We start from the raw sequence: 25,336 nt of genomic DNA on the forward strand, positions 1-25,336 counted from the left end.
GTCTGATCCCTAGAAACCTTAACAAAACATCCTCATTTTTACCCCAGTAATGACAATTTGAATTTTTCCCCTATGTAAGATCTCCCAGTTTACATATATTCTAGAAAGGCAGGCCTCTTCTATTTCAGAGCACAGAGTCTAGAGCCAGATTGCTTGTAACTGCACCGCTTAGTAGGTTGTGACTCTGAACAGCTTACTTCTGTGCTTCAGTTTCTTCATCTGCAAAATGGAGGTTATAACATCATCTGTATCATAAAGTTGTTATGAGGGTTATGTGAGTTTAATAAAAGTAAAGTGCTTTGAAAAACCGTGGCACATAGTAGGTGTATATAGGTGTTAGCTATTAGTGGTAGTGGTGTGGTACTAGTGATATCACTATTATTTAGTAGAAGCCGAGGTCATGATCCTTTATGAGCATAGTTATATTTGTCCCATTTCTGTCTTGTATTGAGACATTTGTCCCATTTCCGTCTTGTATTTCTTCTGTATTGAGAATGCTTGCCCTCACAGCAGGCTATGAGACTGAATTCTGGAGAAATGACTTTGAATAGTTTCAGTGAGATTAAAACTTTTTTATGTCTCTATACTTACAGTGTTTGATAATTTGGTGTCAAACTTTCCACAATAAAGTTGCCCAAGAAAACTTAACAGCTTTTTAAATTGTTTATAGCACCTTATACATCTCTATTAATATTACTGTCAAGTCTTGGATTTTACCCAACTTAAAATCTAATAAGTTAGTCTGTTACTCTCTCCGGGATGCTAGCAGAAGACTTGAAACTTCTGAGTCAGAGACAGAGGTCTTGAGTATGGTCAGTAAGCAGCATGAACATCATGTTTCTGTTGGTTCCCTTTGCTTTCATGTCCTGTGGGAATAATATGATATGGGCCCGGGTGGATGTCGTACACACAGTTGATTGCATCACCTGTGAGGAGCATTGAACTTAGGTTACCCACTGTTTCATTAACAAGCAGTAAACAAGCCTTCTGTTTGTACTGAAGAGGCATGACCTCACCCCTCAAAGTTGCTCATTATAAACATAACTCCAAGAAATGGCTAGGATAAACAGTAGCTGGGGCCTTGCATTCTTGGCCTACCCAATAAGACACGTTAGGAGTGTCAGAGACCCATGGAGGAGTATCTCCCAATGCTTAAAACTTTTCTAAACTTATTTGCTCAAATGTCAGTTCCTCCCTCATGACAGTATCTGAAAGGCAGAAGCTGAGTTCCATCTAACTTTGTACTTCTAGTTCTTGGATCAGTGCCTGATTCAAAGCAGGCACTAAGTAAGTATTTCGTAAAAGAATTAATAGATCTTTGTGACAATGGTGAGTTTCTTTATAAAAACACAACAAAACAAAACATGACAAAATAACAGCAAAAAGACTTCTCTAGGTGGTGATGCACTTGTTAATCCTTCTCTCCATCTAAACTTTTTAAGGGAGGAATTAAATAAGAATGATGAGAAAAAAACTCATGAACTCTCATCTTGGTTTCAGTTATAGATTTTCAGTGGAAATAACTATGGGGTCGGTGACATATTAGAAGAAAGCAATAAGATACTTTCAGTAATTAATATTTTTCCTTTCACTGATATTAAACATTATGATTTTTCTTAGTTCAGTTGTGTTAAAGTTTAGAATTGGTCATATTAGTAGTCTTGCTGCTCACTCTTCTAAAATACTCCCCACTTGAGGTTTTTTAGACGCTCAGTTTTACCTCATTTTAGGCTGCAATAGAGAATATCCATATCATTTTTAGGAATTCTTTTCCTTACCCTCTAGAATTTTTTTTTTTTTCTGAAGTTGGTAATAGTAAGGTCATAAGCAATCAGAGATTTGGGTTCAAATCTCCCTTTCCTTCTTCCCTTACCAGCACTTTGACCCGGACAAGTTATGTAATCATGCTGAACTTCATTATTTTCAAATGTAAAATGAAGATGATCATACCTATTTCAATATATTGTTATGAGGAATAATAACATTTAATGTTGGGCATATAATACCCTGTAGAAAAATGAGTTTTCTTCCCCTTCCATTTCTTGGGATGAATTTCATTTTCTATACTTGCATAGTATACTTTCATAATCTTTTCATGGCCAAAGAGAATATTTTAGTACACTTGGTTTGAATAAAAGTATATCCTGATATAGCTTATTAAGTAAATTCATTTTGTAATGGGCCTATAAGATCTTAAAGCATTGCGTACTAAATTACCAAGCCTGAAAGGTTAATCTTTTGTTAGGGGATACTTTAATTTGCTATTTTAAAAAGTTGATGTTGACATATATTTGTCATATACTATGAATTAAGTTTAAAGCCTTTGAGAAAACTGTACAAGTTTGAGACACTTGGTTTGATTAACCGAAAAGTCTAAATAACTTTTAAAATCAGTGTAAAAGTCTGTTATCCTTTCATTGTCTCTATAGTTGTGGGACTATAAATTTAAAAGTAAATCCCGATTGCCCTTAATAAATTCAGATTTCTGAATATCTCCATATTATCCATTTTTTGGGGGGAATGTAAGTTCAAGGATTCGTTTTTAATACATTAAAAACCAATAAGAATACATTGATATGCATAATTTGTCAAGCAGTTTTTAAAAACACAAGTATATAGTCTTTCTTTTAGGGCGATCTAAGGAAGAAAACTATAACTATTAAAGTAAAATTCTAGCCTAACCTCTCAGGTTTAAAGCCCGTAGAAGGAGGTAACAAACTTTGAATTTGAAGATGGCTTTGCATTTTTTGATGTAACTTATTTGAACTTTAAAGAACAAATAATTTTTATTGGTCATATGTTAAACTTTGGCTTTAGAATGTTAAAGATGCTAGTGAAAAGGAAGATTGTAGATTTGAACATGAGTAATAAAGTAAATATTGCCTCTTTTGTTCATTTTAATTTTACATCTTAGCATAGATATCCAAAAATTTGAAAAGAGGGGAGATTTGAGCAGAATATTTGGTGAAAAGTCCTTAACTCACTTACGGATTACATAGAGAATTTCATTATTTTATTAATGTAAGTTAAAATAATTTCCTTACATAATTCTTAACTATTGTCATTTTGATTATAGGAAAGAAGCAACAGATTTTCATATAGATCATCAGTCAAAGCCCTTTTTAAAGTAGGTACTGAAATTGGGGGTCGTGGGATATAATGGAGGATATCGTGGAAAACGAAAGAGTTATAATTTTACAATTCAAAAATTTGTTACATGAGAATAATTTGTCAAAAAGTCCTTAGCAACATCTTGCAACTGCAGAGAGCATTTTTTCTAAGAGTTGTTTTTTTCTCTCCTTTTATTAGTTGAAAATTCTCTTATCATTAAATAAACATATTAAACTTTAATCAGAAGCAAATAAAATGTTTAAATCATAAGGAGCATAGCTTTCTTTTTAGATTTCAGTAGATTAAAAATAGATAATTACATTTTATGTTGAATATCTATTTGTTGTGTTTTAAACTCTTATTTTAGCATTCTCAATGTATATAAAACATTGTTCAAAGAACCTTTGTATGTTAACTAAGTTGTTTGATGTACGTTTTGTTCTTTGAAATATAGCAACATATATGTTAGAAACAAACTATGTTCTAAATATTTGGGTTGTATTTAAAGTTAAGTGAATATTGTGCACCTCATATTGCTATTGACAAAGGAGGAATACTTACTTTTCTAATAAAGAAGGATTAGCCAAGCTGCTGCAATAGAAATGCTATTTGGTGTCCTGTACAGAATAGTGCCTTATTAAAGAAAATTTTTGCATAAGAAAATCATTATGGTATAGATTATTTTAAACGAAGCATTATAAAAATGTTCTCAAACCTTGTGTAGAATAGGCATCTACAATTGTCTCGGAAATTATTCTTTGTTATAGTCTTTGTATGTGTTTATAGTATTACAGCTTCTAGTGTAATGTCTTATATGTCACTAGACCAACTCAATGCTTATTGACTGAAAATTCATTGTCATTCTTTGAATTCTAATAGATCTACACAAAAACAATTAATTCTTACTGCAAATATATTACAATACATCACTCATCACTTTCTCTACTGCGATTTCATTTGACTGCAATGGTAAAACACGTGAAAATAAAAAGATTCTTCTGTACCTTTCAGAGCAATGTAGAAAGCATAGATCAAAAATATGCATTTTAAGTCAATGAAGTAGTCTTAGTTCAATGAAAGATTGATTTTTCTGCTAATAGTAATTGACAACACTAGTGATTTATAGACACTCGGGCCACTGTAAGGCACTCAATTTATGAAAATTTTGTCTTGCCCATGTAAAATTCACTATGTCCAGTAGTTCTGAGATCATGATCATGAGTATGTGTTGAAATACTCAAATTGTAATATATCCTTGTTGTTAAGAGAGGTACCTAGGTTGATAGAAAAATGAAGCAAATCAATCTTTCACCTGTTTCACAGTGAGCTGATCCAGTTTATCACCAGTGGTCCTATAATTGCCATGGAGATTTTAAGAGATGATGCTATATGTGAATGGAAAAGACTTCTTGGACCTGCCAACTCTGGACTGGCACGTACAGATGCTCCTGGAAGCATTAGAGCCCTCTTTGGAACAGATGGCATAAGAAATGCAGCTCATGGCCCTGATTCTTTTGCTTGTGCTGCCAGAGTAAGGTGTTTTTAAACTACTTCAATTCTGTTTTGGTTTTGTTAAATGTTTGATGTCAGAGTAAAGCATTTTGTCACTGCTGACTTAGGGTGGATTTATACAGTGGTGTAGCAGTAGAGAAAACCTTTGACCTTTTGCCTAGGATTAACAGTGTTTCAGTGATACATCTCCTTTGAGAACTGGTAACCTGGTCATGGTCAGGATAAGTTTTCTCCAATTGAAATACTTATTGTCCCATTTTGTTCCAAAGACTTAAGTTACTGAGGCTTATCAGTGTATGACTTATTCATCTAAGAATACCAGTTTATGGAAAGTGAATATTCAAAAAGAAGACATCATTTCATACATTCTTTCTTTGACTCAGACTTGACACCATATATTCAAGCTTAACATCCTTTTCTTTTCCTATATATAGCTAGTGTTTATGAAAAAGTTTTCCTACTCCTTAGTTTAAATCCATATAAATAAGGTATTATTACACTGGGTTTATACTGATGTTGAATTAATGAAGTGCAAGTTAATTCTTAGCATTGTGAGAAGTTTCTTAGCTAATTTAAGATGGTCTTTAGTCTGGTCATATTTTTAATGGAATAATATTAGAGTTTTATGATACAGTTGACCCTTGAACAACGTGGGGGTTAGGGATTCCAAACCACTGCACAGTCGAAAATCTGCCTGTAATTTATAGTACTCCCTCCGCAGCCACATTTCCTCCCTATCCAAGTTTCCTTGGCATCCAATCACAGATCATGTAGTACTGTAGTATTTACTGTTGAAAAAAATCTGCATATAAGTGGACCAGTGAACTGTTCAAACTTGTGTTGTTCAAGGGTCAACTGCTAGTTGATAGATATATTTTCTTCTCCTTTCAACTCTGTCAATAAATCCTTTTGGTCTTTCTTTCAAATTAGACCTTGAGTTTGATCACTGTGGTCTAAATCACTGTTATATTTTATCAACTATTGCAAAAAGCTTCCTAATTCTTCTTTACCTTCTTCTCTTACACTCAATTTATGAAAAATTTACCTTTCCCAAGTAAAATTAACTATGTCCAAGTGATCTTTTAAAAATAAATCAGATTAACAATTCAGCTATTAAACTCTAGTGACTTTTGTCTCTTATAAAATCTAAGTATGATAGCATGCAAAGCTCTACCTGATCTGATCCCTATCAACTTCTATAACATCATCTACAACCAGTCTCTCCCTTAGTCACTCTGTCTCAGGTATTCTGACCGTCTTGCTAATTTTAGAATAGCATATTGCTACCTGGCTTATTTAGTTAACAGCAAAGAATGAGCTGATGAGGTCACAAGTAATCAGGGAGATATCACATGGTTTGAAGACCACGATAGCACAAGACTTTTGTCGTCTTCTCTGAGGAAAGTGGAGAGCTGTTGCAGGGATTTGAACAGAGGACTGACAAGCTTGACTTGCCATTTAAAAAAGATTGCTCTGGCTGCTGCATTGAGAATAGACTGTAGAGGGCAAGAGTAGCAACAGGAGCCCAGTTAAGAGGATGTTGCAAATAATTCAGAGAGGTGATGGCTTGCTTGGACCAGGGTAGTAGCAATGAGTGGAGTGCTTAGATGTATTTAAAAATATAGTTTAGTGGTTGAAGGTCAAATGATCAAAATTTCCTTCTAGATTGAATGTAGAGTATGAGAAAAAGAGAGATGTCTAGGATTACTACAAAGTTCTTGGACTGACCAACTGAAAGGATAACATTGAAATAAACTTTGGTTTATTGAAATAAACTGAAATAAGGAAGGCTATGGCTAGAGTCAGTATGGATGGAAAATAAGAGGTTACACTTTGGACACTGCAAACTTAACATGTATGTTAGTTATCCAAGTAGAGAGATTGAAGAAAAAACTGAATATGTGCGTTTGGGGGAGAGGTCTGGAAACCGCGTGAAACTGGTTGAGATTACCAAGGAGAGTGTAGCTAGAGAAGGAAAGAGAACAGAGTTGGAACCTTTATGCCCTGGTAAAGGGTTAAAGAGGAGAAAGAAGCAAAGGAGGTAAAGGAGGAGGCTTTAGTGAGGTAGAAGGAAAAAATTCAGAGATAGTTGTGTCCTGGAGCCAAGTGAAGAAAATATTCTATGAGGAGAGAATGATCAGTAGTGTCAAATGAAGCAGATGTATCAAGTAAGAAGGGGACTGGGAATTGAAAATTAGATTTTGCAATGCAGAGGTCATTGGTAAACTTGGTACGATCAATGTTGATGGAGAGTTGGAGGCAAAGCCCTGCTTGGAGTGGATTTAAAAGAAAATTGGAGGACAGGAATTCTAGACAGTGAATCTAGACAACTCTTTTGGGGCAGTTTTTGCTGCAGAGATGAGCAGAGAAATGAGGTGGTAGCTATGAGGAAAAGCAGGGTCAAATTTTTTTTTAAGATGAGAATTACAGATGTGCAAAATTAATGATTGGGAAAAGGGGGAAACTTACTGTAGCAATGTCATTGATTAGGTGAGAGGGAAGGGAAATTAGAGACCAGATTGACTGCACAGTGGTGCGTAGGTACTTGTCTTTAGCAGCAAACGGGAAGGCAGAGTATGTGGGTTTTGATGCTGATACTTATTGCCTCAGTTTTCTCAACAGGAAAGTAGGAAGCAAGGCCAAAAACAGCTAAAAGTGAGGATGAGAGAGACGGTATTGGTTGGTTAAAAAAGAGAGGATGTGAAATAATCATCTGAAAGACTAGGCAAAGGAAGAGATTAGGGAAATATGGTATGATTGCTATACTGAATGAATGGCTCACCTGAAGTTCATGGTCATGAACTATGAGTGTGGATGTTCTCCAGCCATGTTCAGTTGCATGAGTGTAGGTGCAGAGTAGGTGAAGGGTTGCTTTAGCCATGGCTGTGGTTTTGTGAAGCAAGTATGATAGGAGGGTGTGGTTGTCAAAGGTATATGCAAGAGTGATTATAGTCCCTGACCTTTGATCTTATTTGTAGACATTTACTATAAATGTAGTATTATGTTCAATTGTTAAATGCCAATCAGATATTGTAAGATATTATAAAAATGATGACATAAATAATTAATGAAAGAAATTATTGGGGGCTGAACTGAAAAGTCATTGATACATTCCTCCTATTTCCCCCATGAGCATCTCACCCCATCCCTTTCTCTGTTTTTGATTTTCACCAGTTCACTTAATAAATTTGAGCACAAATGTACCCATCAGATTTTAGATAACTTAGGCTCTGTATGTATTTATACATTAGACGATTCCACCAAGGAGTTCCATGAGGGCAGGGTTTTTTTTTCTGTTTTGTTTTGATTATTAGAATCTGCCTGCTACATAATAAATGCTCAGTAAATACTTGTCAGGAGAATTCATTCATCCAATAAATTGGTCATTAAGCTCCCTAGCTACTTCCCGTTAGTAAAAAATATTTTTTCAAAGTCTTTTTTTTTAAGAAAAACTTTTGATATAATATAAATAAAATGGGAAAAATGTCAGCATATCACTTTGGTATTTTTCTCGAGATGCTTTACCTTACAGATGTTCTTTGCCTTTTACCATAACATGAACCTTGACTCTAAGTCCAGCTATACCGTATCTTTATCGGATAGTGATATAGGTTGTACATTTATTTCAGTAATACGTTGATGCTGAAAATAAGTGGATTTAGAAATGCAAGGGAAGTTTTATACATTAACATGGTAAAGCTAGACTCATCTTAAGTATATATATTTGTGTGTTTTGATGCATGCACATACGTAATGCATGTGCTAAGCTTGGTAGAAAAATTCCTACCTGCAGATACAGTTTGCAGAATGACCTTTCCCCCCGTTTTTTTGTAGTGGAGAACCTTCTACAACTTTAGCTACCATAATCCTTCCTTCAAAGAAGTGTCTTAAGCATATTTGTTTCTATTTTGTGCACTTAAATTTTCTCAGCTATTTCTGACGTTCATCTCAGAAATACCCCATTATTTGTATGAACCCGTTAGGTTATACATATTCTTGATGTTTGTCTTGGGAAGAGTGAGTATTGTGGACGTTATGTTAGCTGACTAGCTATCAAGGAGAAATACTGCAGCTGGAACATGTAGCATACATGAGGAAGCAAGGACCATAGGTATTGACAAAAGATTGAAAAACACTATACAAGCAGTCCCAAATCACCTCTTTTTGACCTTGAATTCCTGTTAGTTACTGTGTAATCTTTTTTTCCTTCTTTCCCAGATTTCACCAAAGCCTAGACTATACTCACTGTTTGCAGTTGCCTTTGACTACACTGAGAGCAGTCATTACAATTTGGCTTCATCCTTTCATTCCACTGAAATCATTTTGGCTAAGATAACTTATGTCCTCTTAATTAAAAAATCCAAGAAAAAATTATCATTTCTTATTTTACTGTATCTACTGTGTTTTACTGCAACATTTAACAGGTTTGCACACTTTCTCCTTTTTGAAATATTCCACAATATTTTAATTCTGTGATATCTCACTATCCTTTTTTGTTTTATATTTAGCAGATCACAATCTATGTCTTATTTTTTTATTTTTTAATTTTTATTATTTTTATTTTACATCTTTATTGGAATATAATTGCTTTACAATGGTGTATTAGTTTCTGCTTTATAACAAAGTGAATCAGTTATACATATACATATATTCCCATATCTCTTCCCTCTTGCATCTCCCTCCCTCCCACCCTCCCTATCCCACCCCTCTAGGTGGTCACAAAGCACTGAGCTGATCTCCCTGTGCTACGCTGCTGCTTCCCACTAGCTATCTATTTTACGTTTGGTAGTATATATATGTCCATGCCACTCTCTCACTTTGCCACAACTTAGCCTTCCCCCTCCCCATATCCTCAAGTCCATTCTCTAGTAGGTCTGTGTCTTTATTGCTGTCTTACCCCTAGGTTCTTCATGACATTTTTTTTTCTTAAATTCCATATATATGTGTTAGCATATGGTATTTGTCTTTCTCTTTCTGACTTAACTTCACTCTGTATGACAGACTCTAGGTCCATCCACCTCATTACAAATAGCTCAATTTCGTTTCTTTTAATGGCTGAGTAATATTCCATTGTATATATGTGCCACATCTTCTTTATCCATTCATCCGATGATGGACACTTAGGTTGTTTCCATCTCCTGGCTATTGTAAATAGAGCTGCAGTGAATATTTTGGTACATGACTCTTTTTGAATTTTGGTTTTCTCAGAGTATATGCCCAGTAGTGGGATTGCTGGGTCATATGGTAGTTCTATTTGCAGTTTTTTAAGGAACCTCCATACCGTTCTCCATAGTGGCTGTACCAATTCACATTCCCACCAGCCGTGCAAGAGTGTTCCCTTTTCTCCACAACCTCTCCAGCATTTATTGTTTCTAGATTTTTTGACAATGGCTATTCTGACTGGTGTGAGTTGATATCTCATTGTAGTTTTGATCTGCATTTCTCTAATGATTAATGATGTTGAACATTCTTTCATGTGTTTGTTGGCAGCCTGTATATCTTCCTTGGAGAAATGTCTGTTTAGGTCTTCTGCCCATTTTGGGATTGAGTTGTTTGTTTTTTTGATATTGAGCTGCATGAGGTGCTTGTAAATTTTGGAGATTAATCCTTTGTCAGTTGCTTCATTTGCAAATATTTTCTCCCATTCTGAGGGTTGTCTTTTGGTCTTGTTTATGGTTTCCTTTGCTGTGCAAAAGCTTTGAAGTTTCATTAGGTCCCATTTGTTTATTTTTGTTTTTATTTCCATTTCTCTAGGAGGTGGGTCAAAACGGATCTTGCTGTGATCTATGTCATAGAGTGTTCTGCCTATGTTTTCCTCTAAGAGTTTGATAGTTTCTGGCCTTACCTTTAGGACTTTAATCCATTTTGAGCTTATTTTTGTGTATGGTGTTAGGGAGTGATCTAATCTCATACTTTTACGTGAACCTGTCCAGTTTTCCCAGCACCACTTATTGAAGAGGCTGTCCTTTCTCCACTGTACATTCCTACCTCCTTTATCAAAGATAAGGTGACCATAAGTGCATGGGTTTATCTCTGGGCTTTCTATCCTGTTCCATTGATCTATCTTTCTGTTTTTATGCCAGTACCATACTGTATTGATTACTGTAGCTTTGTAGTATAGTCTGAAGTCAGGGAGCTTGATTCCTCCAGCTCCGTTTTTCGTTCTCAAGTTTGCTTTGGCTATCTGGGGTCTTTTGTGTTTCCATACAAATTGTGAAATTCTTTGTTCTAGTTCTGTGAAAAATGCCAGTGGTAGTTTGATAGAGATTGCATTGAATCTGTAGATTGCTTCGGGTAGTATAGTCATTTTCACAATGTTGATTCTTCCAATCCAAAAACATGGTATATCTCTCCATCTATTTGTATCAGCTTTAATTTCTTTCATCAGTGTCTTATAATTTTCTGCATACAGCTCTTTTGTCTCCTTATGTAAGTTTATTCCTAGATATTTTATTCTTTTTGTTGCAGTGGTAAATGGGAGTGTTTTCTTGATTTCACTTTCGGATTTTTCATCATTAGTATATAGGAATGCCAGAGATTTCTGTGCATTAATTTTGTATCCTGCTACTTTACCAAATTCATTGATTAGCTCTAGTAGTTTTCTGGTAGCATCTTTAGGATTCTCTATGTATAGTATCATGTCATCTGCAAACAGTGACAGCTTTACTTCTTCTTTTCCAATTTGGATTCCTTTTATTTCCTTTTCTTCTCTGATTGCTGTGGCTAAAACTTCCAAAACTATGTTGAATAAGAGTGGTGAGAGTGGGAAACCTTGTCTTGTTCCTGATCTTAGTGGAAATGCTTTCAGTTTTTCACCATTGAGGACGATGTTGGCTATGGGCTTGTCATATATGGCCTTTATTATGTTGAGGAAAGTTCCCTCTATGCCTACTTTCTGGAGGGTTTTTATCATAAATGGGTGTTGAATTTTGTCGAAAGCTTTCTCTGCATCTACTGAGATGACCATATGGTTTTTCCCCTTCAATTTGTTAATATGGTGTATCACATTGTTTGATTTGTGTATATTGAAGAATCCTTGCATTCCTGGAATAAACCCCAATTGATCATGGCGTATGATCCTTTTAATGTGCTGTTGGATTATGTTTGCTAGTATTTTGTTGAGGATTTTTGCATCTATGTTCATCAGTGATACTGGCCTGTAGTTTTCTTTGTTTGTGACATCCTTGACTGTTTTTGTATCAGGGTGATGGTGGCCTCGTAGAATGAGTTTTGGAGTGTTCCTCCCTCTGCTATATTTTGGAAGAGTTTGAGAAGGTTAGGTGTTAGCTCTTCTCTAAATGTTTGAAAGAATTCGCCTGTGAAGCCATCTGGTCCTGGGCTTTTGTTTGTTGGAAGATTTTAAATCACAGTTTCAATTTCAGTGCTTGTGATTGGTCTGTTCATATTTTCTGTTTCTTCCTGATTCAGTCTTGGCACATTGTGCATTTCTAAGAAGTTGTCCATTTCTTCCAGGTTGTCCATTTTATTGGCATAGATTTGCTTGTAGTAATCTCTCATGATCTTTTGTATTTCCGCAGTGTCAGTTGTTACTTCTCCTTTTTCATTTCTAATTCTATTGATTTGAGTCTTCTCCCTTTTTTTCTTGATGGGTCTGGCTAATGGTTTATCAATTTTGTTTATCTTTTCAAAGAACCAGCTTTTAGTTTTATTGATCTTTGCTATCATTTCCTTCATTCCTTTTTCATTTATTTCTGATCTGATCTTTGTGATTTCTTTCCTTTTTCTAACTTTGGGGTGTTTCTGTTCTTGTTTCTCTAATTGCTTTAGGTGCAAGGTTAGGTTGTATATTCGAGATGTTTAATGTTTCTTAAGGTAGGATTGTATTGCTATAAACTTCCCTCTTAGAACTGCTTTTGCTGCATCCCATAGGTTTTGGGTTGTCGTGTCTCCATTGTCATTTGTTTCTAGGTATTTTTTGATTTCCTCTTTGATTTCTTCAGTGATCACTTAGTTATTAAGTAGTGTATTGTTTAGCCTCCATGTGTTTGTATTTTTTGCAGATGTTTTCCTGTAATTGATATCTAGTCTCATAGCATTTTGGTCGGAAAAAGTACTTGATACAATTTCAATTTTATTAAATTTACCTAGACTTGATTTGTGACCCAAGATATGATCTATCCTGGAGAATTTTCCATGAGCACTAGAGGAAAATGTGTATTCTGTTGTTTTTGGATGGAATGTCCTATAAATATCAATTAAGTCCATCTTGTTTAATGTATCATTTAAAGCTTGTGTTTCCTTATTTATTTTCATTTTGGATGATCTTTCCATTGGTGAAAGTGGGGTGTTAAAGTCCCCTTCTATGAATGTGTTACTGTTGATTTTCCCTTTTATGGCTGTTAGTATTTGCCTTATGTATTGAGGTGCTCCTATGTTGGGTGCATAAATATTTACAGTTGTTATATCTTCTTCTTGGATCGATCCCTTGATCATTATGTAGTGTCCTTCTTTGTCTCTTCTAATAGTCTGTGTTTTAAAGTCTATTTTGTCTGATATGAGAATTGCTACTCCAGCTTTCTTTTGGTTTTCATTCGCATGGAATATCTTTTTCTATCCCCTCACTTTCAGTCTGTATGTGTCTCTAGGTCTGAAGTGGGTCTCATGTAGACAGCATATATATGGGTCTTGTTTTTGTATCCATTCAGCCAGTCTGTGTCTTTTGGTGGGAACATTTAATCCATTTACATTTAAGGTAATTATCGATATGTATGTTCCTATTCCCATTTTAATTGTTTTGGGTTTGTTATTATAGATCTTTTCCTTCTCTTGTGTTTCTTGCCTAGAGGAGATTCTTTAGCATTTGTTGTAAAGCTGGTTTGGTGGTGCTGTACTCTTTCAGCTTTTGCTTGTCTCTAAAGGTTTTAATTTCTCCATCAAATCTGAATGAGATCCTTGCTGGGTAGAGTAATCTTGATTGTAGGTTTTTCTCCTTCATCACTTTAAATATGTCCTGCCAGTCCCTTCTGGCTTGCAGAGTTTCTGCTGAAAGATCAGCTGTTAACCTTATGGGAATTCCCTTGTGTGTTATTTGTTGTTTTTCCCTTGCTGCTTTTAATATGTTTTCTTTGCATTTAATTTTTGGTAGTTTGATTAATATGTGTACTGGCATGTTTCTCCTTGGAGTTATCCTGTGCTTCCTGGTCTTGATTAACTATTTCCTTTCCCATATTAGGGAAGTTTTCAACTATAATCTCTTCAAATATTTTCTCAGTCCCTTTCTTTTGCTCTTCTTCTTCTGGAACCCCTATAATTCGAATGTTGGTGCATTTAATGTTGTCCCAGAGGTCTCTGAGACTGTCCTCAATTCATTTCATTCTTTTTTCTTTATTCTGCTCTGCAGTAGTTATTTCCACTACTTTATCTTCCAGGTTACTTATCCGTTCTTCTGCCTCAGTTATTCTGCTATTGATCCCTTCTAGAGTATTTTTAATTTCATTTATTGTTTTCTTCATCGTTGCTTGTTTCATCTTCAGTTGTTTCAGTTCCTTGTTAAATGTTTCTTGCATTTTTGTCTATTCTATTTCCAAGATTTTGGATCATCTTCACTATCATTATTCTGAATTCTTTTTCAGGTAGACTGCCTATTTCCTCTTCATTTGTTAGGTCTGGTGGGTTTTTATCTTGCTCCTTCATCTGCTGTGTGTTTTTCTGTCTTCTCATTTTGCTTATCTTACTGTTTTTGGGGTCTCCTGTTTGCAGGCTGAAGGTTCGTAGTTCCCGTTGTTTTTGGTGTCTGTCCCCAGTGGCCAAGGTTGGTTCAGTGGGTTGTGCAGGCTTCCTGGTGGAGGGGACTAGTGCCTGTGTTCTGGTGGATGAGGCTGGATCTTGTCTTTCAGGTGGGCAGGTCCACATCTGGTGGTGTGTTTTGGGGTGTCTGTGGACTTATTATGATTTTAGGCAGCCTCTCTGCTAATGGGTGGCGTTGTGTTCCTGTCTTGCTAGTTGTTTGGCATAGGGTGTCCAGCACTGTAGCTTGCTGGTCACTGAGTGAAGCTGGGTGCTGGTGTTGAGATGGAGGTCTCTGGGAGATTTTCGCTGTTTGATATTATGTGGAGCTGGGAGGTGTCTTCTGGACCAGTGTCCTGAAGTTGGCTCTCCCACCTCAGAGGCACAGCACTGACTCCTGGCTGCAGCACCAAGAGCCTGTCATCCACACGGCTCAGAATAAAAGGGAGAAAAAGTAGAAAGAAAGAAAGAAAGAAAGAAAGAGGATAAAGGAAGATAAAATAACGTAAGGTAAAATAAAATAAAGTTATTAAAATAAAACAATAATTATTAAGAAAAAAATTTTTTTAAAAAGTAAGAAAAAAAAATACGGACAGATTGAACCCTAGGACAAATGGTGGAAGCAAAGCTATACAGAGAAAATCTCACACAGAAGCATACACATACACCCTCACAAAAAGAGGAAAAGGGGAAAAAATCATAAATCTTGCTCTCAAAGTCCACCTCCTCAATTTGGGATGATTCGTTGTCTATTCAGGTATTCCACAGATGCAGGGTACATCAAGTTGATTGTGGAGATTTAATCTGCTGCTCCTGAGGCTGCTGGGAGAGATTTCCTTTTCTCTTCTTTGTTCGCACAGCTCCCGGGTTCAGCTTTGGATTTGGACCTGCCTCTGCGTGTAGGTCACCGGAGGGCATCTGCTTAGGACGGGATTAAAGGAGCCGCTGATTCGGGGGCTCTGGTTCACTCAGGCCGGGGGGAGGGAGGGGTATGGAGTGCGGGGCCTGCCTGCGGTGGCAGAGGCCAGCATGACATTGCACCAGCCTGAGGTCCCACGTGCGTTCTCCCGGGGAAGTTGTCCGTGGATTCCGGGACCCTGGCAGTGGCTGGCTGCACAGGCTCCCCGTAAGGGAGGTGGGGATAGTGACCTGTGCTCGCACACAGGCTTCTTGGTGGCGGCAGCAGCAGCCTTAGTGTCTCATGCCCGTCTCTGGGTTCTGTGCTGTTAGCCGCGGCTCGCGTCTGTCTCTGGAGCTTCTTTAAGCACGCCCTTAATCCCCTCTCCTCGTGCACCAGGAAACAAAGAGGGAAGAAAAAGTCTCTTGCCTCTTCGGCAGGTGCAGACTTTTTCCCGGACTCCCTTCCGGCTAGCCGTGGTGCAGTAACCCCTTCAGGCTGTGTTCACGCCACCGGTCCTCTTTCTGCGCTCCAACCGAAACCGAGCCTCAGCTCCCAGCCCCGCCCGCCCCGGCCGGTGAGCAGACAAGCCTCTCGGGCTGGTGAGTGCTGGTCGGCACCGATCCTCTGTGCGCGAATCTCTCCGCTTTGCCCTCTGCACCCCTGTTGCTGCGCTCTCCTCCGCGGCTCTGAAGCTCCCCCCCTCTGCCACCCGCAGTCTCTGCCCGCGAAGGGGCTTCTAGTGAGTGGACACATTTCCTCCTTCACGGCTCCCTCCCACTGGTGCAGGTCCCGTCCCTATTCTTTTGTCTCTTTTTTCTTTTGCCCTACCCAGGTACATGGGGAGTTTCTTGCCTTTTGGGAGGTCTGAGGTCTTCTGCCAGCGTTCAGTAGGTGTGTTGTAGGAGTTGTTCCACGTGTAGATGTATTTCTGATGTATCTGTGGGGAGGAAGGTGATCTCTGCGTCTTACTCTTCTGCCATCTTCCCCCTCCGGCCCCTATGTCTTATTAACTGGCATTTTTTTCCCTTCACCTATCCTTTGGTAGTGTTGGTGTTGTACAGGCTTTGTTCCCTTGTCTACTACTATTATTGCTCTCAGTCTCCTGGTCTCTAATATGAGGTAATAGTTGTAAGTACATCATAGTGTTCTTCTAAGGATTAAGTGAAATTATTTAAGTGCTTGGCATAGTGCCTGGAATATGGTATTTAATAGATGTTGTATATTGATATTATTGTTTCATTTTCATGGTGCTTCCCAAATCTATATGTTATACTGCATATATGAATATATAAAAATCATTAGTATTCTTGATATATGTGAAATAACCAATTAGAAAATATAATTTTAAAAGATTCCCATTTTTTTTCTACTTTTTATTGGAGTATAGTTGCTGTAAAATGTTGTGTTCGTTTCTACTGTAAAGCAAAGTGAATCAGCTATATGTATACATATATCCCTTATGTTTTGGATTTCCTTCTCACTTAGGTCACCACAGAGCATTGAGTAGAGTTCCCTGTGCTATACTAGGTTCTCATTAGTTATCTATTTTATACAGAGTTAAAAAATTTCCATTCAATGGCGAAAAACTATATGACACCTAAGATGAACCTAACAAAAGATGTGGGAGATCTTTTTCAAGAAAACGATAAATTTTATTTTAGGCAGTAAGAAAAGAAATAAATGAACATATATACATGTTCATGTATGGGAAGATTCAGTATCATAAAGATGTCAGTTCTTTCCAAGTTGATCTATGAGTTCAGTGTAATTCTAGTCAAAATCCTAGCAAAGTTTTTCATTGAAACTTAAAAAAATAAACTCAAGTGAAAGAACCAAAACAGGTCCTGAACCAAGATGGTGGAGTAGGATGTGCTCTCACTTCATCTTGTGAGAACACCAGAATCACAACTAGCTGCTGGACAATCATTGAGAACTGGAACTCACCAAAAAAGATACCCCACATCCGAAGACAAAGGAGAAGCCACAGTGAGACAGTAGGAGAGGCGCAATCACAGTAAAATCAAATCCAATAACTGCTGGGTGGGTGACTCACAGACTGGAGAACACTTATACCACAGAAGTCCACCCACTGGAGTGAAGGTTCTGAGCCCCACATCAGGCTTCCCAACCTGGGGGTCTGGCAATGGGAGGAGGAATTCCTAGAGAATCAGACTGTGAAGGTTAGTGGGATTTGATGGCAGGACTTTGACAGGACTGGGGGAAACAGAGACTCCACTCTTGGAGGGCATACACACAGTAGTGAGAACGTCGGGACCCAGGGGAAGGAGCAGTGACCCCAGGGGAGACTGAACCAGACCTACCTGCTAGTGTTGGAGGGTCTCCTGCAGAGGCGGGGGTGTGTGTGTGTGCTGTGGCTCACCATGGGGACAAGGACACTGGCAGCAGAAGTTCTGAGAAGTACTCCTTGGCATGAGCCCTCCCAGAGTCTGCCATTACCCCCACCGAAGAGCCCAGGTAGGTTCCAGTGTTGGGTTGCCTCAGGCCGAACAACCAACAGGGAGGGAACCCAGCCCCACCCATCAGCAGTTAAGCGGATTAAAGTTTTACTGAGCTCTGCCCACCAGAGAAACAGTTAGCTTTACCCACCACCAGTCCCTCCCATCAGGAAACTTGCACAAGCCTGGTATATCTCTCCATCTGTTGATATCATCTTTGATTTCTTTCATGAGTGTCTTATAGTTTTCTGCATAAAGGTCTTTTGTCTCCTTAGGTAGGTTTATTCCTAGGTATTTTATTCTTTTTGTTGCAATGGTAAATGGGAGTGTTTCCTTAATTTCTCTTTTAGATTTTTAGATTTTTCATCATTAGTGTATAGGAATGCCAGAGATTTCTGTGCATTAAGTTTGTATCCTGCTACTTTACCAAATTCATTGATTAGCTCTAGCAGTTTTCTGGTGGCATCTTTAGGATTCTCTATGTATAGTATCATGTCATCTGCAAACAGTGACAGCTTTACTTCTTCTTTTCCAATTTGGATTCCTTTTATTTCCTTTTCTTCTCTGATTGCTGTGGCTAAAACTTCCAAAACTATGTTGAATAAGAGTGGTGAGAGTGGGCAACCTTGTCTTGTTCCTGATCTTAGTGGAAATGCTTTCAGTTTTTCACCATTGAGGACGATGTTGACTATGGGCTTGTCATATATGGCCTTTATTTTGTTGAGGAAAGTTCCCTCTATGCCTACTTTCTGGAGGGCTTTTATCATAAATGGGTGTTGAGTTTTGTTGGAAGCTTTATCTGCATCTCTTGAGATGATCATATTTTTTTTCTCCTTCAATTTGTTAGTATGATTTATCACATCAATTGATTTGCGTATACTGAAGAACCCTTGCATCCTGGGATAAACCCCAGTTGATCATGGTGTATGATCCTTTTAATGTGCTGTTGGATTCTGTTTGCTAGTATTTTGGGGAGGATTTTTGCATCTATGTTCATCAGTGATATTGGCCTGTAGTTTTCTTTGTTTGAGACATTTTGTCTGGTTTTGGTATCAGGGAGATGGTGGCCTCGTAGAATGAGTTTGGGAGTGTTCCTCCCTCTGCTATATTTTGCAAGAGTTTGAGAAGGATAGGTTTTAGTTCTTCTCTAAATGTTTGATAGAATTCACCTGTGAAGCCATCTGGTCCTGGGCTTTAGTTTGTTGGAAGATTTTTAATCACAGTCTCAATTTCAGTGCTTGTGATTGTTTTGTTTATATTTTCTATTTCTTTCTGGGTCAGTCTCAGAAGGTTGTGCTTTTCTAAGAATTCTATTTCTTCCAGGTTTTCCATTTTATTGGCATAGATGTGCTTGTAGTAATCTCTCATGATCCTTTGTATTTCTGCAGTGTCAGTTGTTACTTCTCCTTTTTCATTTCTAATTCTATTGATTTGAGTCTTCTCCCTTTTTTTCTTGATGAGTCTGGCTAATGGTTTATCAATTCTGTTTATCTTCTCAAAGAACCAGCTTTTAGTTTTATTGATCTTTGCTATTGTTTCCTTCATTTCTTTTTCATTTATTTCTGATGTGACCTTTATGATTTCTTTCCTTCTGTTGTCTTTGGGTTTTTCTTGTTCTTCTTTCTCTAATTGCTTTAGGTGTAAAGTGAGGTTGTTTATTTGAGATGTTTCTTGTTTCTTGAGGTATGATTATATTGTTATAAACTTCCGTCTTAGAACTGCTTTTGCTGCATCCCATAGGTTTTGGGTCATTGTGTTTTCATTGTCATTTGTTTCTAGGTTTTTTTTTTTTTTTTTTTTTGTGGTACACGAGCCTCTCACCCTTGTGGCCTCTCCCGTTGCGGAGCGCAGGCTCAGCAGCCATGGCTCACGGGCCTAGCCACTCTGCGGTATGTGGGATCTACCCGGACCGGGGCACGAACCCGTGTCCCCTGCGTTGGCAGGTGGACTCTCAACCACTGCACCACCGGGGAAGCCCTCTAGGTATTTTTTGATTTCCTCTTTGATTTATTCAGTGATCTCTTGGTTATTAAGTAGTGTGTTCTTTAACTTCCATGTGTTTGTATTTTTTACAGATGTTTTCCTGTAATTGATATCTAGTCTCATAGCATTGTGATCAGAAAAGATACTTGATACAATTTCAATTTTCTTAAATTTACCAAGGCTTGATTTGTGACCCAAGATGTGATCTATCCTGGAGAATGTTCCGTGAGCACTTGAGAAGAAAGTGTATTCTGCTGTTTTTGGATGGAATGTCCTATCAGTATCAATTAAGTCCATCTTGTTTAATGTGTCATTTAATGCTTGTGTTTCCATATTTATTTTCATTTTGGATGATCTGTCCATTGGTGAAAGTGGGGTGTTAAAGTCCCCTAGTATGATTGTGTTACTGTCGATTTCCCCTTTTATGGCTGTTAGCATTTGCCTTACGTATTGAGGTGCTCCTATGTTGGGCGCATAAATATTTACAATTGTTATATCTTCTTCTTGGATTGATCCCTTGATCATTATGTAGTTTTCTTCTTTTTCTCTTGTAATAGTCTTAGTCTTCATTTTAAAGTGTATTTTGTCTGATATGAGAATTGCTACTCCAGCTTTCTTTTGATTTCCATTTCCATGGAATATCTTTTTCCATCCCCTCCCTTTCAGTCTGTATGTGTCCCTAGGTCTGAAGTGGGTCTCTTGTAGACAACATATATATGGGTCTTGTTTTTGTACCCATTCAGCCAGTCTTTGTCTTTTGGGAGCATTTAGTCCATTTACATTTAAGGTAGTTATTGATATGTATGTTCCTATTACCATTTTCTTAATTGTTTTGGGTTTGTTATTGTAGGTCTTTTCCTTCTCTTGTGTTTCCTGCCTAGGGAAGTTCCTTTAGCATTTGTTGTAAAGCTGGTTTGTTGGTGCTGAATTCTCTTAGCTTTTGCTTGTCTCTAAAGGTTTTTATTTCGCCGTCAAATCTGGATGAGATCCTTGCTGGGTAGAGCAATCTTGGTTGTAGGTTTTTCCATTTCATCACTTTAAATATGTCCTGCCCCTCCAATCTGGCTTGCAGAGTTTCTGCTGAAAGATCAGCTGTTAACCTTATGGGGATTCCCTTGTATGTTATTTGTTGTTTTTCCCTTGCTGCTGTTAATATTTTTTCTTTGTACTTTTTTTTGATAGTTTGATTAATATGTGTCTTGGCGTGTTTATCCTTGAATTAATCCTGTTGGGACTCTCTGCGCTTCCTGAACCTGATTAACCATTTCCTTTCCTGTATTAGGGAAGTTTTCAACTGTAATCTCTTCAAATATTTTCCCAGTCCCTTTCTTTTTCTCTTCTTCTTCTGGGCCTCCTATAATTCGAGTGTTGGTGCGTTTAATGTTGTCCCAGAGGTCTCTAAGACTGTGCTCAATTCTTTTCATTCTTTTTTCTTTATTCTGCTCTATGGTAGTTATTTCCTGTATTTTATCTTCTAGGTCACTTATCCGTTCTTCTGCCTCAGTTATTCTGCTATTGCTTCCTTCTACAGAATTTTTAATTTCATTTATTGTGTTGTTCATCATTGTTTGTTTGCTCTTTAGTTCTTCTAGGTCCTTGTTAAACGTTTATTGTATTTTCCCCATTCTATTTCCAAGTTTCGGATCATCTTTTTTTATCATTAGTCTGAATGCTTTTTCTGGTAGACTGCCTATTTCCTATTTGTTTGGTCTGCTGGGTTTTTACTTTGCTCCTTCATCTGCTGTGTGTTTCTGTGTCTTCTCATTTTGCTTATCTTACTGTGTTTGGGGGTCTCCTTTTCTCAGGCTGCAGGTTTGTAGTTCTTGTTGTTTTTGGTGTCTTTCCCCATTGGCTAGCGTTAGTTTAGTGGGTTGTATAGGTTTCCTGGTGGAGGGGACTAGTGCCTGTGTTCCGGTGTATGAGGCTGGATTTTGTCTCTCTAGTAGGCAGGACCACATCCGGTGGTGTGTTTTCGGGTGTCTGTGACCTTATTATGATTTTAGCCAGCCTCTCTGCTAATGGGTTGTGTTCTCTGTTGTGTTCCTGTCTTGCTAGTTGTTTGGCATAGGGTATCCAGCCCTGTAGCTTGCTGGTCGTTGAGTGGTGCTGGGTCTTAGCGTTGAGATGGAGGTCTCCAGGAGAGCTTTTGCCATTTGATATTATGTGGAGCCGGCAGGTCTCTGGTGGATCAATGTCCTGAACTCAGCTTTCCCACCTCAGAGGCACAGGCCTGACACCTGGCTGGAGCATTAAGACCCTGTCAGCCACATGGCTCAGAAGAAAAGGGAGAAAAACAGAAAGAAAGAAAGAAAAATAATAATAAAATAAAAGTTATTAAAATAATTATGAAAAATAAAAAAAATAAAAATAATTAGTAAGAATTTAAAAAATTAAATAATTTAAAAAGAAAGCAAAAAGGGCTTCCCTGGTGGCACAGTGGTTGAGAGTCCGTCTGCTGATGCAGGGGACATGGGTTCGTGCCCCGAGCTGGGAAGATCCCACTTGCCGCGGAGTGCTTGGGCCCGTGAACCATGGCTGCTGAGCCTGTGCGTCCGGGGCCTGTGCTCCGCAACGGGAGAGGCCACAGCAGTGAGAGGCCTGCGTACCACAAAGAAAAAAAAAAAGAAAGCAAAAAAAAAAAAGAAAGAGCAGAGCACCCAAAGCAAAAAAGAGATCCACCAATGATAATAAGCACTAAAAACTATACTAAAAAAAAGGACAGACAGAACCCTAGGACAAATGGTAAATGCAAAACTATACAGACATAATCACACAAAGAAGCATATACATGTATACTCACAAAAAGAGAAAAAGGAAAAATGTATATATATCTATATATTAAAAAAAAAAACAGGAAGAGAGCAACCAAATCAATAAACAAATCTACCAATGGTAATAAATTGTAAATACTAAACTAAGATAAGCAGAAAATCAGAAACAAATTAGATGCAGAAAGCAAACCCCATGTTCCACATGTAGATGTATTTCTAGTGTATTTGTGGGTAGGACGGTGATCTCCACGTCTTACTCCTCCGCCATCTTGAAGGTCTCCCCTCTAGCATAGCTTTTTACGTCTGAAAGAAAGGTGATAGAAAAAGTTCAGGACTTCGGAGTCAGTATGACCTGGATTTGAATCATCACTTTGCCACTTGCTAACTTGCAAGGGCTTGTTTCTTAATCTTTCGGAGTGTCTGTGTCCATATAAATTCTACATATGTTAAATAAAATGTTTCTGAATTTCAGTCATTCCAAACTATTTATTGAGAAGCTACTGTGAAAAACGCAAAGTCCTGACTCATGGAGCTTATAGCTTTTCTGATGGGGGGCATGTCAGATAGTAAATAAATAGACCTATAACTCTGATGTCTATTAGTAATTGCTCTGAAGAAAATACAGCAGGGGAAGGATATAGAAAAAGGCCAGGATTGTGTGTGGAGTAGAGGTGTTGAATGTTATTAAATATAGCATATAGAAAGTCCTTATAATATCTGGTTTGAGGAGCGATCAGAAGGAAGTGAGGGAGAAATCCAAGCAAATGTCTAGGGGAAAGAGTGTTCCAGCAAGTAAGGGAACAATACATGCAAAAACTCTGAGGTGAGAGCATATTTGCTACGTTCAAGGAACAGTGAGGAGGTGAGGCCAGTGATGCTGGGGCAGAGATGTGTTTCATGGAAATAGCTGGAGATTAGGTCAGATATAGCCAGGGCCCAGGTCACATAAGGCCTTTTAGGATATCTAGGACTTTGAAATTCATTCTGAATGAGATAGGAGGTCGTGGAGGGTTCTGTGCAGAGGAGTGACATGATCTGTTTTTATTAGTTTCATTCTGACTGCTGTGTTAATAATAGACCAGGCAGGGTAGGGGTACTTGTGGGAAAAGTTGGACTGGGAGATCAGTTAGGAGGTTAGTGCAGGTATTAAAGGGAGAGATGGTGGTGGCATGTCACATGGACCAAGGTGACAGATGTGGAGGTAGGTGGTTGGATTCTGGTTATATTTTAAAGAATTTCCTGATAGATTGGACAGGTAGAGAGGAATCAAGAACCACTGTGTTCTTTGTTTTTGTTATTTATTTTTGGCTTGTGCAATTGAAGGGTAAGGAAAAGGGTGGGACTAAACAGATTTATGGGAGACAGTGGAAATTCGAAATCTGTTTTGGATGTTTTAAATATGAAATGTCTGTAAGTGGTAGATATGAATGTGGAGTTTAGGGAGGAGGTTGGCCTGGAGGTTAAAATGTAGGAGACATCAGGATACAGGTAGCATTTAAAGCCATGGGACTTGAGGGCCTCAACAAGAGAGTGACAATAGGTAGAATAGTGACAATAGATAGTACTAGACCCCTCTCTAGTACTTAGGGGTCTGCCAAAGGGGAGAAAGTCATCAAAGGAGACTGAAAAGGAGCAGTGGGAAGAAAACCAGGTGATGAAAGCATTCCAGGACGTAGGGATCAATTGTGTCAAATGCTGTTGGGTCAGGTAAGGTGAGGTCTGAGAATTATCCAGGGTACTTGGCAACGTGGAGGTGATTAGGGATTTTCATGAATAGCCTTTGTGGAATGAAAGCCTAATTAGTTGTAAGTTTAAGAGGAAATGGAAGAGAAGAAGTAAAGACAGAATAAAGACATCTCTTTTGAGGAGTTTTGTTGCAAAGGAAGCAGAGAAAGGGGAACTGTAGACGGGACACGCCCTTTCCAGTTTGCAGCCCTCTACCCTGCCTTCTTGTCACACCAGGTTTACTTCATTCACTCATTGATTACCTACCAGGACCCTGTAGGTAGCTGAGTTTTCACCTGTACCTTACACGTTCTCCGAGAACATGTAATCAAAGCATCTGGTACAGGACTACAAGTGGTAGTTGCTGTTACTGATCAAGAAGAGTAATAAGCAAAGGCAGCAATACGATAGAAAGATACTTGTCTAAGGAATGGAACATTTTAATTCTAAAGTGTCATTAACCCCAGAATCACTCAAGTATATACGCTACTATTTGAACCTTTCCTCATCTTCCCGAGATCGTTTTTTTTTTTTTTTAATGAACACCAGTGTGGTACACTAACACATCCTACGATCTTTCAATTTTTAAATTCAGTGAAAAGTGAGTATTTACTTTGAGTTATTTGTTTTAGATGCTAAAGGACCTACACGGCTATGCAAGTTAGTTCTTTTCTTCAAATTTATAATTCATGGGGGGCAATTACCAAAATAACCACAACTTTGGAGGAGTACAGTGTACTGATTGGGGTGCATCAAAAGGGGCTCCTGGGGGAGATAATATTTAAAGTGACCCTTTACACATGGGTATGGTTCTTTGGAACAGAGGGCTTTGTAGGGAATAGAAATAATACTAGTAAGAGCTTAGAAGCAGGAAAGCATATGTCTAAATAGTTTACTGATTAGTGTGGCCATCTTTGTGGCTAGTTCAAATTGGTGGGTGGTTATTTTAATGAACTATGTGCAAAGCAAATAGCACAGCCTGAATCTGGTTATAAAATAAGGTTCATGTGATTTGACTTTAGCACTATATGTAGTTAATTAGTTTTAACTGTAGCTCTGATTCTTGAATACTAATCTGTTTCTATAAAGATTTCCTAATTTTTAATTGAATTTTACATATTCTAATGAAA

General features: G+C 37.9%; 1 protein-coding gene across 2 annotated transcripts in view; it reads left to right on the top strand.

The window, feature by feature from the left end:
- NME7 (NME/NM23 family member 7) overlaps positions 1 to 25,336 on the top strand; it is a 265,965-nt gene that overhangs the window by 58,945 nt on the left and 181,684 nt on the right. For both annotated transcript variants that reach the window (XM_082833178.1, XM_082833177.1), the window contains 2 exons: positions 3,077 to 3,127; positions 4,435 to 4,642. In XM_082833178.1, the coding sequence (XP_082689304.1) occupies positions 3,077 to 3,127; positions 4,435 to 4,642 (259 nt within the window). The remainder of the gene's footprint in view (positions 1 to 3,076; positions 3,128 to 4,434; positions 4,643 to 25,336) is intronic.

The sequence above is a fragment of the Leucopleurus acutus genome, assembly GCF_964270905.1.
Source record: "Leucopleurus acutus genome assembly, chromosome: 2".
Lineage (NCBI taxonomy): Eukaryota > Metazoa > Chordata > Mammalia > Artiodactyla > Delphinidae > Leucopleurus > Leucopleurus acutus.